At 39.5% G+C, this 19009-nt stretch overlaps 1 protein-coding gene across 8 annotated transcripts in view; it reads left to right on the top strand.

Annotated features, from left to right (window-relative positions):
* diaph2 (diaphanous-related formin 2) overlaps positions 1 to 19009 on the top strand; it is a 363855-nt gene that overhangs the window by 183951 nt on the left and 160895 nt on the right. For all 8 annotated transcript variants that reach the window (XM_086222012.1, XM_086222015.1, XM_086222014.1 and 5 more), the window contains 2 exons: positions 11287 to 11388; positions 15904 to 15998. In XM_086222012.1, the coding sequence (XP_086078138.1) occupies positions 11287 to 11388; positions 15904 to 15998 (197 nt within the window). The remainder of the gene's footprint in view (positions 1 to 11286; positions 11389 to 15903; positions 15999 to 19009) is intronic.

The following is a 19009-nucleotide window of genomic DNA, read 5'->3' as shown; positions in this document are numbered from 1 at the left end:
TTATTTGCCTCAATATAAATGAACTTGAATACATGATCTACTTCCTGAGCACTGGTTGAGTAATGATGTGTCGCGAAATGTTTACTTTAATGGAACTTTAGCTCAGTTCTATCCATTGCAGCCTATTTGCAGTTAGATAACAAATGGAAAAGAGATGAGAAGCAACCACAACAAGCTAATTCACAGTGAAAGCTATATTGTATTGTGTACTGTATTTGGATTAAATGCGTTTGGGAGTTTTAGATAGTCATGTTGCCCAGTTTTTCATGAAGTCATGCTAGCTTGTGGCCAGTTATATGTATATGTGTGTGTGTGTATATATATATATATATATATATATATATATATATATATATATATATATATATATAAATTCTCCTGTAGTTAAAGGGTATTTAGAACCAAAGCCCAGGTCAGCAACTCATCCTCGCACTGACAAGCTACAAGTAACTGATTCAACAGCTCATCAACAGGTTAACACAGAATCTGATCCAAGTCGTACAGACAGCAAGTTTGCAGCAGGACTCATAAACACATCATAACCAGCTCACTAAGAGGTTGTTTACACTTAGATCATCAGTGCCCCAACACCATGGATAACCCCAATTTGGCTGCACAAGTCAACAATCCAATTACAGAAACCCTACTGGAGTCATCAGGCGTGCCGTGTCCCTGACTAAGGTCTGCTTTACAAAGGGGGATCTGACCTTTTATCCTCTCCTAGAGCATAAAAACAAGCCTACCATTATTACTCATTAAGCCTAACAGACCTGCTTTTATTCTCACTGTCTAAACAAAGGATGAGGGTAATCAAGAGTTGGACCATTCAGCATATAGTGTCATGAGCTGCATTCTCGTAGGTGAAATTTGAAATAATTATCGGCTGGAATGCAAGACTTCTGATGTTCTAGGTATAAAATCAGCACTTAATGAATATTCAAATTGATCATTTTTTTCCTCTCTCACTTTTTAATTTGCCGTTGCCCATAACATTTTATTTTTTCTTCTCTCATTCCTTATCTCATTTATTTATTTGATGTTCCCTGTTCTTGAAGGGAAACTAGACCCTCACAATGTGGTGCCCAATATCATTCCTGTCTTTGAAATGAATACGTAAGATTGGAATTTGTATGAATCAGGTACTGTGACTCTTTGTGAAAAATGGCCTAGGGTTCCTATCTTTACTTTGAGAGAAAATAATGCTGTGCTACTTCAGCTTCAGCAGTAAATGTCCTTTGGGCAGCTTTTGATGTGCAGAGGCTGCCTCGTTTTAGGGGTAATTGCACAACACACAGAATATCTCAATATTTTCTGGCTATATTATGATGCACAATATGTATCTTGATATACTTTTCTGTTGAAAGTACAAAATGCTTGATTTAATGCTTGATGCATATGCGATAATCATAACAATGTTATTGAAGCTCCTCTCAAAGCCAACTGAGAGCAACGTTGTTTGTCCAGCTCAAAGGATGACTGTTTTTTTATAAAAAAGTTAACTTGCAACTTGTTTTTCATCACTCAGACTGGTTACAGGTTTTGTTTATGCTCAATATATGTTTCGCTTATGAGTTAATGTTCGACAAACTCAGAATCTGTGAAAATATTTGTAACTTTACCAAACACCCGCCTCCGTGTTGGGATTTTCCCTAAGTGATACCTGCTTTGGGCAGACTTATTGGGGTCAACGTTGCAACAGAAGCAGGGAGTTTAACACTGTCTTTGTATTCCAGCTCATGGCAATGTTTTAAACAGTGATAGACTTCTGAATGGTGCTCCCTGACAACAGTTTTCTACTGTGTGTTTGATATTTTCTCAGCCATTTTTGGAGAAACGTTCATGATTTTACGGAACAAAAGTAACATGATTGCAACTCATTGTCAAAATGTATCTATATATCTTAAAACATTTATATACGGCCCAGCCCTACTTGTAGCAGAACTTGAACACACTCATTGCGTCTGCTAAAAAGAAGAGTGCAGACTTCAGTAGAAAGTCAGGAGGAAGAGGAATACTACTTGTAACCAGCTAGGCAGGTGAGAAGCTCAGAATCTTCGCTTTAAGGATTTAAATGCTGTTCACGCCAGAATACCTCTCTTTATGCTCACATTCTCCTTGCCTCGCTAACTCCATCCCCAGGTGCCACATGGTGCATCTTTAATCAGGGCATGTCTGCTTTGACACCTTCATGTCACCAGAATTGCTTTCTGCAATTGTGTGAAGAATAGTCATCAGGAGGTGACATGGTGGACGCGTTTTCCAGCGTCAATCATACTCTGGGCCCAAGCTCAACTTTGTGTGTGTGTGTGTGTGTGTGTGTGTGTGTGTGTGTAGTGGTGGTGGTGGTGGTGGTGGTGTGTGTGTGGTGGTGGTGGTGTGTGTGTGTGTGCGCGCGCATGCGTGTGTGTGCGCGCGCAAGCGTGTGTGTGTGCGCGCGCATGCGTGTGTGTGTGTGTGTGCGTGTTTTTGCGAGAGAGAGAGAGAGAGAGAGATTTGGGACTTAAAATTATACAGTATATATCAGTCCTCATGTTGATTGCCAAGGATAAACCTATTGCTGCTAACAAGCATGGAGTCAAGCTGCCTGAATGAGAAAAAGTCATTTCCCCCTCCTCTTGTCCTCATCTCTCAGCAAACCTTGACATTTTCCAACACAGAAATGTGAAGTATTTATTAAGTCCTTTCACGCCTCAGTAGACAAATTGGATCAACCTATCGGTTAACCTTCAGAAGAAGAAGAGATAATACTTGAGCACATTCATAAAAAAAAAACATAAACATGGCTGCCTATTTGACAGCTAGAAATGTTAGCTGTTTGCTTTGACATACTTGAATGATCATTATTAGTAGTAGTAGTAGTAGTAGTAATATACATTGTCGTAGTCGTGGTATTTCTTCGTTAGTTCTGTATTTTTGAAGGTTCTTTTCGTCTTGAAATATTAAACAAGCAATCTAAAAAAAAAAGAGGAGAGGACCTCAAAAGTGTAAATGAGCGTCCAATTTAGAACAGAGCTCGAGAGAGATAAAGGGCGGATTATATTCTGTTATCTGATGAATGTCAAATACACTCTAAAGTAGGACAATTACTGCATGGCCATCGCTCAGACACTTTTGTTACAGTAAAACCTGACATCCTGTCCTATTTAAACATTGGTTGCAGAGTAAAACAAACAAACAGAAAAACACAAATAAATTTGCCTCGAAACTTAAAAAGCAGAGGTTTTGGAGATGCTTTTCAACATTATAAAAAGAAAAAAAATGTTTTTTTCCTAAGTTTAGAAAGGGACGCAGACTTAATGGCTCCTGTTTCAACTTTCAAGCGTAGGCTTGTCCTCGGTCTCCTTTAAAAAATTAAAATCCTTTAAACGGGAGACATTTGGTGTGCAGAGCTCTGTTTTTTTTTTTACTTTGCGAGGTACTCTGCGATCCAGAGTTTTGTTTCATTATTTTGCATTGTTCTGCTCTCTAACCAGAACTTGGAAGAGATCAGAATCATTTTGTCTCCGTGTTCAGGGTATATATAGAGAAAATTGATGCATAATAATAATAATTTGTATAATAAATTGTCTTTTAATGATTTCAGCATCACCCTGTTTTCACCTCATGCATCAGTATTCAGATTTTTTTCAATGTAAAATGCAGACAGTTAAATATATTAATGGGTTTCAAAATATTTCAAGGGCCTGGACCTGTCCTCTTCTCTCTTAATTAAGATGAATATCTTAGACCATTTTTTTTTCATTTATTTATATGCAGCTCCTGGTAAGAGAACACATGCCCATATTTCTCAAAATATCCCATAATAGTGACCAGTAGCAAGGTGTACATCTTCAAATCTTTACCTGTTTTAGCCTCTTCCAGGATACTCCAGAGTTCCTGTATGCAGCATGCTGCTGGGAGAGGTAATAGAGACCACGGGGACATTGGTAATCCTGCAGCTGTCCAAAGAACATCCTTAGCCTTAAATCTCTGTTCTTCATCCCCTCATAGTGACACAAGCATTGCTCCAGCACTGTCTACTGAATGCTTTAAGTTGGACGACATGGCAGGTTCTTAATGGACACCAGGGGCAGCCGTTTGGACCAGCAGCTTGTGCCTACCCACCAGTGCTCAAGTGCATTGGGTCACAACGAGCTGCCTTGGCACAACCAGAGAATGGTTTCCTCAAAATTGGCTGTCAGGCTCAATCCTTTCGCTGCCCCAGGAGCATGGCTGCATGACCAATTTAAGAGGCAGAGTCAGAGCCTTCCCACACTCCCCGCCTCTAAGAGGGAGAACAACAGTCATGTCTAGATTTGGGAAGATTATATATACTTTGTTAAAGGGCTGTACCAAGACTCAGGTCATAGGACAGTGCTTGCAGTTATTGATTTAGAAGATTTATTTTTATTTTTTTTTTTGCATATTGTTTTGTTTTCTGTTTTAGGTTCATTTTCACCCTCAGCTTTGTCAGTGTGAGTCAATGTAAAAAAAAAAAAAAAAGAAGTTTGAATTTCACTACAGTATGACCTAAACCAGATTCCTGATTGCAGGTATGAACTTATGAATGGCATAATGACATTTGTGACATCTAGGCCTCATTCCTACATTCATTCATTCGTCGGGTGTTTGCAATTTCATATGATATAGAGAATGTGCACTACAGTGATAGAAGTACACTATTAGCTCACTCGTAGCCTGATTTATTTATTTTTTTGCCATTGCAGTTTCATCAGTGTATCTGATGTCAGTGGCAAAAGTAAAATGTTTCTGTTTACTCAAGCAAAATAATGACTAATGATTAAAAGGAGTTTTGCACTCATAGCAGTAATCAGAGGTTTGTTAACGACATGAATGTACCTTCAGGTGACACACGAAAGAGACCAGATGTACAACCATAGACTCTAGGTGTGAGGTCCTGTTTCTTCACCATAATAGTAACCTTTGTAAGTTTCGACAAGTCAGTTTAATTCATATAAAGCACTATATATCAAGACAAAAGTTCACAAAACTGCATATAGAACTGGTCTAGAACCGCACTTTTAGGTTGCAAGAGTCCTTTCCCTCAACTTTTGGAATGGAAACAGTGAAGGAGGTCACTAAGGAAGATGTGTGTTGTCTCAATTAGAAGAGGAGGCGTTTCTCTCACGAGGCCCCGCTCCAGGCCGAGCTGCATACCTTCCTCTGTGGGATGAACCACTCCCTTCATACTGAAATATAACTGACCGCAGGTCACTCTGTCACTGTGTGGGACTTAAGCTGCTCCCTATATTACACCTCTTCATTTGAAGATCATCATCAGAACCAGATGTGTGATGACAGGAGAGCAGAAACCAAGGCAACTAGTTTGCATAAAAATCAACAAAAAAGCCCTTGTCACACCCAGCTCAATATACACACATATTCATATATATGTATGTGTGTATGTGTATGTGTATATGTATGTGTATATGTGTGTATTTGTATATGTATGTGTATGTATGTGTGTGTATAAAAATTGAGGTGTGTGACACGCATGAGTCTGCACGCAGTCACACTTCACACAGTATCCACCACTATCCACTGCCTCCATCATCATTATCATTATCAACCACTTCCCTCCACTCCCTGTTATCATTAGGCATGGTGATGATTGCATGGTTGAGAGCCTCAATCCCCCCCCACCCAACTCAATTCTAATGGCTCACCTTGAGCTGAAAAGTATCCCCCCCCCCCCCCCCCCAAAAAAAAAAAAAAAAAAAAACAACCTCTAAAATACCCATCATATCAGTACTGGAGTTTTCAGATAATGTAAAAACTTACATGAATAATTTAAAGCGGTTCCATGGGTCATTTTTTTTTTCTTCTAACAAATCTCACTCAAATACCAAGAATCATGACTAATATTCCCAGTTATTTGTACGTGTCTTCTTCTGAAGCATTTCTTTATGTCTCGTATTTCTCATATCTAATAACACTGTAGCTGATTTTTTTCCATTTTAGGACACACAATAAATGCTCACAAAAGCTGGAAGCTAAACTGAATATTCTAGTGAATTCAAAGGGAGAGTCAAAAGCAGAGGGATTGCCTTTTACAAGTGGGAGCAGACTTCTGAGATCCAAGACAGTGGGAGGAGTGGATCGAGAGGTGTATACACACAGGAAACAGGCTTAGCGGTTGAGGAAGGGACCTCTGCTTAACCACAGCTGGATAAATTCTGTCTCTGACCACTTCATTAGATACACTTTGCTAAAGCCTGGTTGGACCCTCTAGAACTACTTCAGTGCTTTGCGGTGTATGTTACACAAGGCGCTGGAAACATGTCAGAATTTTTGCTCCATATTGACATGAGAGCATCACATTGTTACAGCAGATGTGTGGGCAGAATATTCTTGATTTGAATGTCCTGTTCCATCCCATCCCAAATGTGCTTTATTGAATTGTTTGCTGTGGAGGTCATTTAAGTACAGCGAACTCGTTCGCATGGTCAACAAACCAGTCTGAGATGATATGAGCTGTGTGACATGCTGCGTTATCCATGTTCAAACCGTCACAAAGCCTTCGCCTATCCAACCTCTTTAGACAGCCTGGCAGCTCTCCTGATGCCCATTCCTGAGTGACTCCCTGAAATGTTGGGCAGAGTACGTGTTTGAAAGAAGATTGCATATTTTAGGGAATAAATTGCCTCATAGAGGACCATTGTCTGTTCCATTCTGTGTTCATTTGCCTTTAAACATGGTTGCTGAAGACCTGTCATCTGCAGTTTCTCTCATATCTTTTCAAGGCCCAGTCATTTCATGGTGTCTGTTGTCTGTGTCCAGAAGTGAACATGTGGTAGTGTTTAGCTTTGTAATGCCCTGGGTTTTATGGACGTCTTGAGGGAGATATCACATGGAAGGCAACCAGGATAGCGATTCTGGGCCAACAAACAGGCTGAGTGTTCAAGTGCTGGAGAACTCTTGTTATCACAGAGCTTCTCAAGGGTATACCTCAGTCCAAGGCCCACAGAGAAAGCTTAACATGGATGCCAAGTGATCCTTAATAAGCCAAATCTGTTTTTGCTCAGACATTCGTGTATTTTTGCAATGTAATCCCTATCAATTTGGTCCTCTTTTTGGCACAGTGCAAGCTTAAACTCTCCCCCAGTTAATGGGATGTGTTACAGTGACACTCACAACAGAGGTCCCTTTATGTGGTTATTCCTTGCTCCAGTGAATCTTTCATGTGTGTTAAAACATGCTCTTCATCAACATGAACTCTCCCTCTTACCCTTGTCTCTTAATATTTTACAACAAACCAGCATTAATAGCTTATCATTTATAATACGGCCACATTTCCCGTTACTGCTTGCATCTGATATTAAATCCAGCAGAAGCAAAACTTTTATTGGTCACTTGCTTTTGTAAAGATCCTTACAGTGCTAAAATAATAGTTTCAAGAGATTGCGTCCAGAACATCCTCACAAAACGGTCAAGCAAGCTATCATTCAAAGGTCCATCGTCAGTCTCAGCCCCCCTGATTTGCTTTGCATTTGTATATTGAGCTTAAAGCTGACAAAAACACTCAGTCAGACTTTTAAGGACCTTGACCACCGGCCAAAACCCCTCGAATATTTGGTATTTGTCTGCAAGGGAAAAGGCTCCAGATTTCTGTCTGGCAGCTTATGGCGTGTACCTGGGTGTTGACAGTGGAAACAGGGTACTAGCATCATGTGTTGTATTAAAACATTCTTTTCACGAATGCGAACACTCTTTTGTACGCTAATGTGCTAATATTTATAGTAAAGTGTATAACAGTGACTCCGCACCTTGAGCATCCTGCATTGTCATCCTAGCTCCTCCCCTAATGCAGTTATTACATTTTTTTTGCCAGTATTGACTTGCAATTTTATTATGAACTCATAATTTTATCATCATATTGTATTGATCTGCCTAACACTGAAATTATATGGTTCACTATGATATGACTTCATAACCATCGTGCTTCAACACAACAAGCTAGCTGCCAAAAAAAACCTCCCACATCGTGCCCACCCCAAATAGTGCTTCACAGAGTGATTGCTTTGGGATTGCATTAATAAATAGGAATCTGTGCAAGAGGGATGGTTTTGTTGTCAGAGTATTACATGTTAGCCACTGGGCAACTAGTAAAACACGTTTAAATATTGGCAAGGATTTTGATCAGCTGTTATGGTCCCACACTGATGGGCAGGTTAAGCTCCTTTGGATGAATAACAATTGGTTCTATACTGTATAAATTCCCATATCTGCATTGTTTAAAAAAACAAAAACAAAAGATAAATTGAAACTTTTGTCTAAATGAAACTCCTGATACCAAGGGAGGGAATGGCTTTTAATAACTAAATGGCAACTTTGTTGTTTGGTGCACTTTTAGAAAACTTCATTTCTTTGGCCGATCATCTGGTTAGAATTCCAACTATAGACATCGTCTCCACACACCTGGGACTGGAGAAAGTGTGGCAGCATATGTGCAAGCCCTCCAGGGCCCATTAGTCCACATGCAGTGCTCAGAGGCAACATGTGATATGTGGCATCATTGAGTCAGCCAGCAAATATTGTTGCAGATTTGAGACAACTGATGCCCCTATTCAGCGCCCAGAAGGAGAGTCTGGTCTGTATTGCATGGTGTCAAAAAGGAATATTAAAGACACTTTTTTTCCAGTTTAATTTGAGATTGAATAGGATTTGTGTGAAGTATCTAGGTGAGAGATTTAAGTGGCAGTGGAGAAATGAGAATAGGGTTTCATAAGAGGTTTTTAGTGCCACAAGCAGCTAAATTTCCCTTTCATTGCTTTGTGTGTTCACCATCCTTGGACGTAGACCATTGTTTCCTCATGTTTTATTTCTGCTGTCTTTCTTGCTCCCTAGTTTCTTTATCCTGAGCTCCAGCCACACAAGAAATACAACATCTTGTTGTCATTGGATTTATTTATGGGTTTATTAATATTTATTTCCTGTCTGTCATATTTTGAAGTCGACAGGCATGCTTATTGAATTTGCTGACATTGAAATGTGAAAATATCTATATTTGATCAGCTTGTAAAATCAAACCCATCATATAAAAAGCGACTAACCATATATCTAAGGTGGAACAATATTTCAATTTAAAGCAGGCTTTTTCTTCAGATTCACCTCTGCTCCTTCATGGAGTTATTAAAGAGTTAGATATAATAATCTAGAATTCCATTGAAACTAAAAAGATAAACAGTAACTTGACCAGCAATGTTATGGGGGTCACGCCATTGCAGGAAGTTAAAAATGTAAGATACTTGGAGGTCATGCAAAAATGGTTTTCAGGGTTGTGAACTTGTTCTCTCTTTTATGTGGTGGATAGAGTGCAGATTCAAAACCAGCTTTTTTACAGTGGGCCAGATGCTGATTGCATCGGATTCTGAGCCAGTTGTTGCTAAACAAGCAAAGAGAAACACAACTTTTCTAAAGTTTTCAAAGTTATTGTCCATCAAGGCCGGTGTATCTCATACTATTTGAGTTTGCCTTTAAGTTTGAGGGCTCACATTTTCTGGAGAACAAAGATAATAAAATCAATTAAAGCATAATACTGCATGTAGCATCGTATAGTTGCCTTTTAGCTCTAATTATTACTACAAGCATGTTCATCCCTAATGTCACAAGCTGACAACAAGCACTGGAATTAGGCAGGTACCTTCAGCATTGCTTCTTCTGGCTGCCCAGGAGAGGCTCCCTCTTTGATTGTTTCTTCAAATATGAGAGTCAGTGCTTGGGGAGCAGATTGTTTGTTCTAGATTTCCTGGGAGACTCCTACCTTGGGCTTAACCAGAGCAGTTGTGATGATTAGCTACAAAGTGTGTGTTGTCTTTCCCGTAAGCCATCACGTGGAGAGAGAAGAGTATGCTACATTCTCTCTCTATTTCTTTTTCATTCCTCTGCATTCTTCTCATTCACTATTTTATTGTTTCTCACAATGGTGGAACTTAATGTGCTCTGTAGGTATGAAAAACCATAAGTGAAAAATAATAAATGCTGGTAGGTGGTGTGCTCTCAAGTTATGCACATTCAATCATTTCTTACTTATGAAAGCAAAGGTCTCTTTACTCTTGGACTAGTTCATATGTTGTGTTCAGTGACAATAACAGAGACTTTATTCAATTTTGTGGGATTGTGGGAGGTAATACAATTATCTGCTTGGCTCTAGAATGTTGACAGGCAATGCCTAAGGGAGGGAGCCATGCTTATCAACTGTGATGGGCCCTTTGCAAGAATGACAAGAAGATTTGGCACACGATGAGAGGGAGGAGTCCTCCACAGGACAGTGCTCTGATGCTACAGCTGATGATAGTATTGCACGTTATGTAAAGTCATAGCAGCACACTGTTAACAGGGACTGCCATGAATCCACCCAGCCTATTAACAACTACTGGCTGGACTCAGAGAGAGAGAGAGAGAGAGAAAACACATTTATTTGCATTTGTGTGATTATTATAAAGATATCTGTATGTGAACTGCTATAAATAAGGTTTTTTTCATTTGTTTATGGTCAGCTGTTATAGAAACACAATGAATGCAAATGCTTCAATGTAACTGAGGAGGTACTTGCTGGTTTGATCAGTGTGAAAGTGAAATGAATCATATGCTCATCATCATATGTCAATTTGATTGATCGTCTAAGAGAGTTCATTTGAATAGGGACCATGCACATGAAGTAAAATCAATAACATACATACAGTAATCATGTCATGATTGTAGCATGGCTGCTAATTTTTATCAGAAGACCTAAGACAAGTGTATAAATACAAAGAATACACATGAAATGATACAGACAGTAGCAATTTAAGAGCAGTCCAATGTGAAAAGTTGTCAATTTATTAAAAAAACCCAATAACAACAATATTCATGTATCAATATGATGAAAAGCAAAGTGCAAATGCCAATATTTATGTAAAGTATACTGCAGGTGCAGGCTGCTGCATTTCGGACCATCATGTTAGACAGCAAACAAGGAAATGAGAGAATATTGTTTAGAAGAATGGTGTTCATCCTCCCAGAGTTGAAGCTGCATGGGGGGATCCCGATGACAGCACCAGTTTTATTTTACTTTATCTCAACTCTGATCTATATATTGATTATGTCTGTTGGAAATGTGAAAAAAATACAAGATTTCTTTTGGTTTTTTTTAAGCCATTTAATGCACTTGTTTTAAAGTGCTGTAAGTGACCTGCACAGTATCATCTTAAAATAGCATGCAGTAAATGTCTATGAAATATCAAGCTTGAAGAAGAAGTCAAGATAATATGATATTCATTTTCATTGTATTTTCTTTTTCTGCAGTGAAAAAAGATGTGAAAGATGAGACTGACGACAGAATGCAACAATTCAAGAAAAAAGCAAAAGAACTCCGTATCTTGGATGCTAAGACAGCACAGAATCTTTGTAAGTATATGTTGTTATACACCATTCTTTCTTACCATGACCTTTCATGTCAAAAATGTAGGTGTATTTTAAACCACACTGCAGGCATTTTCATATACCCAACTGAAACCACACACACACACACACACACACACACACACACACACACACACACACACACACACACGCACACGCGCACGCGCACACGCACACGCACACACACACACACACACACACAACTAGGCTGAGAAAGATAGTGTTTTCCCAAGCCTTTTGGGAATTGTTTTCTTGGCAGTTGCTAACAACCACCACATGTGCATATAGATTATGTCCAAGCTACCTATCTAAAATAATGTGCAATGTAAAAACAGTAATACACAGAATTGGGCACCAAAACTACATGCAAGTCCCTCAGGGACCTCAGTAGTTAAGTTAACAGTGTATTTGTTTAACTTGGCATGCTTTTCTTTATATTGGTACAGTGAAAGGAAATATTTTTTGGTTGAAGAACATTCCCCTGTAGCCAAGCTGTGCACCTCCATGTTTCACTGACAATCAAGCTCCCACACATTCTCTCTCCCTTTTAATAAACCTCCCAGCTTGAAAATTATTGAATGTGTTTATACATTAATTTAACAAAAAAGAAAAGAAAAAAAGAGGGAAAAAAGTGACTATTAAAAAGTCTTGGCAGGTTTGGTGGGGTAAAACATTAGTATGTATACAACCCCTTGTGATTTTATCAACAACCTTCATATCCCCAACCTCAGAGATACAAGAAAGATGATAACAGTTCATAAAATATTCATGTTGAATTCTAATACTGTGGGTCACTTCAATGGATTCCTGTGTCATCCTCCTTGTTTAACCACATACTGTTAACTTTTCTTCTTCATAGGATGAGTAGTTATGCAATGTTTTATTGCAGACCGGAGCTGCATAAGTGGATACAGTGGATGAAAGCAGTGTGCTAACCAGAATCTCAAAATATGCTGACGGAGGCGTGAGAAATACATGTGCATCACAGAAACACCGACAATTATAAATGTGTTCACCAACTCCCTATGTGCCAGTAGAGCAACGCTTCGTATTCTTGCGTTGTCCGTGAACAGGGGCCAAATGTATGAATTCATCAGGCAAAAATAAAGGGGTTTGATGGTAGGATGTGGGAATGAAAATAAGGATGACACACGTGTCTGTGTGTATTTGTAAGCATGTGGTCCTGTTAGAGCATGAGGACATCTGTGAATGTGCCGGTGTGAGCATGTCAATACACATATGTGTGGGTAATGACAGTATTCATATATGTCAGTGCAATCTTTGATGAGAAACCCTGCAGACAGCCTTAGAATCTGGTGGGATTGCAAAGCAAGTGTGGAAAATCTCACCTCCAGAATAACATTTGGTTAAAGGCATGTGGTGTGCTGCCCCCTAGCACGCACGCACGCACGCACGCACGCACATTACAACCCCACACACATATGGGTTCTTGCCCCTGAACCCTCTAACCACTTATATTTCAATGCATATTTAAATTGAGGGCTCAGTGACTTTGATGAGTAGCAGGGCCAAATTAATTATTGTACTATCAGTTCCACTAATCTATTCTCATGAAACATTTGTAGGAATATCTGGCGAGATGAAGTACAGATGTCCAGCAACATGAGCGCCTGCACAAACAGCGGCAGTTAGAACCTCAAGCAAAAGTTCTACAAATAAATGTGGTAACGTGGCAAAAAAAAAAACAAAACAAAACATGTGGATCAGGCTACAATCTAATTAATTAATTAATTAATTAATACATAAAAAAACATGGGCAAAAATTCTGTTGTCTCACAACACAAACTAAACAAATTGGTTTTGTCACCAGAAGGATGGGTGCAAATTCCCCCCTGCACATATAAATTATAGTACGGCATTTTTAAAGGTATAAGTACAAAACACGTATTCGTGCATATGACACCGTGTACCACACTCCACATCCTATGTAAAAACAACAAGGACAACAAAAACACATTGTAGCTTTTTCAGCAAGCTGCAGTAGAGTAAAGATTTAAAAGCTTTTTGAAACTGTGGGATAATGTACTTACTTAATTTTCAAGGTCTGCAGTAATTTTGTCCATGATTGTGGGACCCCAGTCACATGGCTGTCGAAGCAAAGAAAGGAGTCAAACTAGTAGCAGATGCATGTTGTGTGAAGTGTCCTGTTATAAAAAAAAAAACAAACAAACAAAATGATGCCTGGAGAAAAGAGACCGAGTGAAATGATCTATTTGTATTCTTCATACTTCATTGAGTGCAGAATGCAGAACTGCAGAATGAAGAATTAATGCAGAACAAAATCAAAGGTAAAGCAAACAAACAACATTAAGCTCATCAGTAACCAATGTTTTACTACTTGCTCATGTGTGGTGCTCCAATATAATCAAAAACCAGACTGGAATGTCCGTAGAGTATATGGTATAAGCAGCTAATTACACAGAAATAAACACAGACTCACAGTGGTGTAAACTAGTGGTTGAAGTATTTTCTGCTAGGAATTGGATATTCCTCTCAGAAAGAAATCAAAAGCTGAAGTGGACTGATGCCTGTGAACCTTTGTTCATGAAGTCCCATCCATCCATCCATCCATCCATCCATCCATTTTCTTCCAATTATCCTGTTAAGGAGGGCTGCAGCCTATCCCAGCAGCTTTCGGGCGAGAGGCGGGGTTCACCCTGGACAGGTCACCAGTCCATCACAGGGCCAACACATAGAGACAGTCAACCATTCACACTCACAGTCACACCTATGGTCAATTTAGAGTATCAATCAGCCTCGTCCCCTCTTGATGTCTTTGGACTGTGGAGGAAGCTGGAGTACCAGAGAGAAACCACGCAGGAACAGGGAGAACATGCAGACTCCACACAGAAAGATCCCGCGCCCGAGCCGGGGCTCAAAACCTGGAACCTTCTTACTGTGAGGTGACAGTGCTGACCACTGTACCACCGTGCCACCCTGTTCATGAAGTCAGATTTATTTATTCAAGTTTGAAAGGATTTTTTTTTACCTTGGACAGGAAGTTGAGAGAAAATGTGCAGTGAATCAAATGCATCTTTTATGTTTTATGTACCTGTGCTTGTAAACAAACAGACCAGCGAATAAAAGTTTGTTTGTCTTGAGTATCAGTAATGATAAACACAGTAGAAAGAGTCAAGCTACATCGAGGAACGTCTTTACTCTGATTTTACATGATTACAGCAAAATATATCCCCACATTTTGCCAGTCCTCTGTGGAGCAACTGAGGAAATCCATCCATCCATCCATCTTCTATACCGTTTAACTGTTAAAGGTCGCGGGGGGGCTGGAGCCTGTACCAGCAGCCTTCGGGCGTGAGGCAGGGTTCACCCTGGACGGGTCACCAGTCTTTAGCAGGGCCATCAGGAGATATTAGGGGCTCATTATCTTGCATGACATGGTCACGGGGCAAGTAAGGATCGAACCAGCAACCCTTCGGTTGCTAGACGGCCACTCTACCTCCAAGCCATGCCACCCCTAGCTAGGGAAATTAATCAGGGTAATTAAGCAACATCACTTGCGATTTTTGAACTCAGAGGAATTGAATTTAGAGTTAATTTATTTTTTGGTCTTTTGAGAAAAATCCAGAATAAATCCTACTTTTTCCTTACTTTATCTAAGTAGAGCAACTTCAAAGGAAGGAAAATGTACTACCATTATATATTTTGAGGAAATCTTTTTGCATTTCTGTTGATCACAAATATAGGGTTTTTTTTAACTTCTGAAATAAAGTGGTTGATAAATGCTAAAAGAAAAAAAGTGTGTGTGTGTCGTCTTGATGTGACATTTTTCTGTCCATTTTACCTTCACTGACATGAGAATCTGAAAGCCCAAAGCCTGAAAAGCTAAGATAACCAAAATTTCTTCCAGTACAACACAAACATGTTCAAAGATTCGCAAATTAATCTAGGAAATAACCTGTGTGATAACCAGTAATAAACTCAAGAAAAAAGGAAGCGCTACCTTTCTGTTCATTATGTGTCAAACAGACTTGAGGTCCCTCTGCTGCAGCAGTTAGCAGCTGTTGAGTGACTCTCCTCCAACTCATTACCAAAGTTCCACCTGTGACTTCCACCTGGATTCACCATTAGCTCCCATTTCTACTGCAGACAGGCACACCAGAGTGAAACACTCGCTGAACATTCCCCCAGGCTGACTCACTCGCTTTTTGCGCCACAACTATTACCCTATTATCGTTATTGAGTTTAATAATTGAGAAGAAATCGTACAGCATCGACATCTTTCACATTTACTGAGAGATCTTGATGATTTCCTCCCTAGCCTTTGTCAGGGTGACACAACTTATCCCATTGAGGGACAGAAAAAAGTGTATTTGTTTTTTCAAGTGACAACTTAGGTCTTTGGTCATTTTGTCTGAGGAGCGAAGAGTGTTGAAATGTCTCTTTGAACCTTGTGATCTAATAAAAAAATAAAAAAATAAACGGAGAGGAAATGACTCTCTTCTCTCTCCATCACAACAGCAATTTTCTTGGGCTCGTTCCGCCTGCCTTATGAAGAGATCCGTGACATTGTGCTGGAGGTAGACGAGGAAAGACTGAGCGAATCACTCATCCAGGTAAGACTGATGTTCACTGTGAAGTCTTCGTTTTTTTCACCTGCTCTCACATAAGTGTATACACACACACACACACACACACACACACACACACACACACACACACACACACACACACACACACACACACACACACTGTGGGGACAATGACCACTGAATCACACTTAACTCTTGACACTCATCTTGACTGTTACAACTAAATAAAATACCCTTAACCTCAAATCTTAATCCTTAGACTCCCCTGATTTCTAGAAATGTCCTCATTCCCTATTTGGTTTCTGTTTGTTCATTTGACTCGAATGTGTCGATGTCCGTGTCTGGTGGACGGCTCGGCAACCCTGTTTTAAATGTGTTATGATCTTTTTTTGGCACCAGTTAGTCCCCTCATTGTCTTCTAGACCACAGAGACCCTGCATCCATTCCCTCATAATGGATGGTGAAGGACAAGGCTTGGCAATATCTCCCAGCTCCACACTCTGTCCTTTTGTCTTTTGTCTTAAACCATGATTGATGAGCTTCCTAAAGGCTACTTGTTTTACTCCTTTTTTATTTGATTTTTTTTTTCTTTTCATTTGTTGTCTCAGAAAGCATTAATTGAAAGCAGGAAGGGTCCATGTGAGGTAAAGATGTGCAAATGTGAGCCGTGACCTGACATTTCCTGGTCTGTCCAGCAGTACCGCAGTCCGGTTTTCTTTTTTTCTGTTAAATATCAAAGTAAGGGCTTGTAGAACCCAAGAGGAAGCAGCACATAGATAATTAGATGATAATATAAATCTTGACAGCGATGTTGCTCTTGTAACAATTTAGCCAGCAGTTTTTCTACATTGCCCAGCGCCTTTCAAACTTGAGTCAGGTTTTGTCTCCCCTAAGGAAAATAAATACGAAGAGTTCTGTTGTTGTGCTTCATTTGCAGTGTATTTGCTAATATATCTATGATTCCTCAAGTGAGTATTTAGGAACATCATCCTACCTTCAGCCACGCAGTAGCACTGGTACATGCCTTCTATTGTGCCTTCTTTTTTTTGGGGCACATAGAAAATAAGCGCATCATCCACCATCAAACAGTAATTAACTGACCTTGAACAAAGTTTATGTTCACAAGAGTGAAGCTGGTCAATAGCAATGTCTGGGAATGACAACTTTAGTCTTTTTTTCTTTTTTTTTTTAAATCCACTTTCTTATGCCTGTTCAATAAGCCACAAGAAGAAAATGTATCAATCAATGAGCTCATAAAGACCAAGAAATATTTCTCCAACCAAAGACTAAAAATGCTAGAATACCTCAGCCTTCACACTCAGTAATGGAGTTACGCAGGCACCTTCAAGTTTCGTTTGTGCACTATTTAGAAAAGTCATATAGATTAATGGGGTATGGCAGGTGGTCCGGGGTACTTGATAGACATCAACATGCCAGGACTGGATGAGAGTTTATGTTCCCACTTATCTTGTTGGTTTCACTTTGTATTTTTCCTGTAAGTAGAAATGTGAAGCAATGCAGCTCCATAAGAGGCTTCCGAGTATGTGAGTCAGCGTGTGAGAATGGAGCTGATGTCGTGAAGTTGAAGGGAACAGCGAGGACCAGCTGAGTTAACTTAGTGGTGCAGGAGGAACTCGTATCTGACAAGTGCGTCACTGCTGGTTAGGTGAAGTACGCTGAGGATGGAGTGAGTCCTGTGTCACGGTCAAATGCCCATTTACTGCTCTCAGTATATTGTCAGCCGTTTACTAGTTCTTCTGTATTGTAAATTGTCCTTTCCAAAATGACTCAAGTCTCTACAACAGTAATACCATTGGTACATTAAGTCTTTCTCCACCAGGCTGATTACCATCCTTGGATTTTTATAGTATATCATACAGACATGAGGGTCAGAAAACAAAACTAAACAAATAAATACAAACATCAAATAGATCTTTCATGCTGAAAAATACTCATTGTATTTGTCTCAGCTTTTGGACAGTTAACAACAGTCTTTGATGTAACCAAACCTCATTCAAGTGTTGATCAGTAAAGAATTGAACTTCCAATAATTAAAAAAAGTAAAAATTCTTTCTTAATCGCTGCACAAAATGTTTGAGGGGTCCCTAAAATATGAATAAAAAATGCTCAAAAACAGTGGTGATGGCAGACAGCTTATAAACCATCCTGTTCTCAAAGTGTTCACAATGAGTTCATGGAGCCTACTACACCAGAATCCCTGAGAGTTGATGAGGAAGGTTTGTACATCTGGGTCGAATGCAAAGCGACGTGGCGTCAGACCCTGACATGCATCTCCTGTGGGTCGTGACCACAACAGCTGTGACTGGTGATTGGACCTAAATTCACAAACAACTAGTATTTTTTTTTTTTTTAATTTAGCACCTCTGATTGTCTACAATATAACCACAAGTATTTGAATTGGACACACACACACACACACACACAAAACTACACTGTGGCATAAAGGCCGTGCAGCACACACACACACACACGACACTACCCAAGAACAAAAAAAAGAATTTTGCAAGTTGAAACCAATATGACACTATCCAGCTGTAGAACTGAACAAAATGCAATAATCAATCATTTTGGGGGAAAAAACAAAACAAAAACATGACAGTACTGTTCTTATAAAGTTCTCCTTGGAAAAACTAAGCCTGCCCTGCATGTATCACTGATAGGTACCTCAGTGTTTTCTAAAAGTCATCTTTTCAAAGTCAGCAGGATCATATTTAATATTGCTGTCATCTCATAGATAAAATGTAGACTGTGGTGGCTTCTAAATTAAATTTATTTTGTTGCTGAAATGATTATTGTCCTTACAAAACCAACACAAGGCTTAATTTGCATTCATATGAAAATGTTCATGATTGCCTGGACAAAATTCCATCTGAAATATGATGATTTCAGTACAAAATCATGCAGAAAGAAGCTCGCAAATTAAATGCGAAGCAAGCAACACATGCCCAAGAAATACAGTTAGAGCAATACAAGGGGCACTGATGGGGAGTAAAGAGACTTCCTGCTGGGTGACA

Source organism: Aulostomus chinensis, chromosome 13 (genome assembly GCF_037954235.1).
Source record: "Aulostomus chinensis isolate RoL2024-O1b breed Wild chromosome 13, RoL_Achi_v1.0, whole genome shotgun sequence".
Lineage (NCBI taxonomy): Eukaryota > Metazoa > Chordata > Actinopteri > Syngnathiformes > Aulostomidae > Aulostomus > Aulostomus chinensis.
Note: the sequence above shows the minus strand (reverse complement) of the source record. Positions and strands in the feature narration are given on the sequence as shown.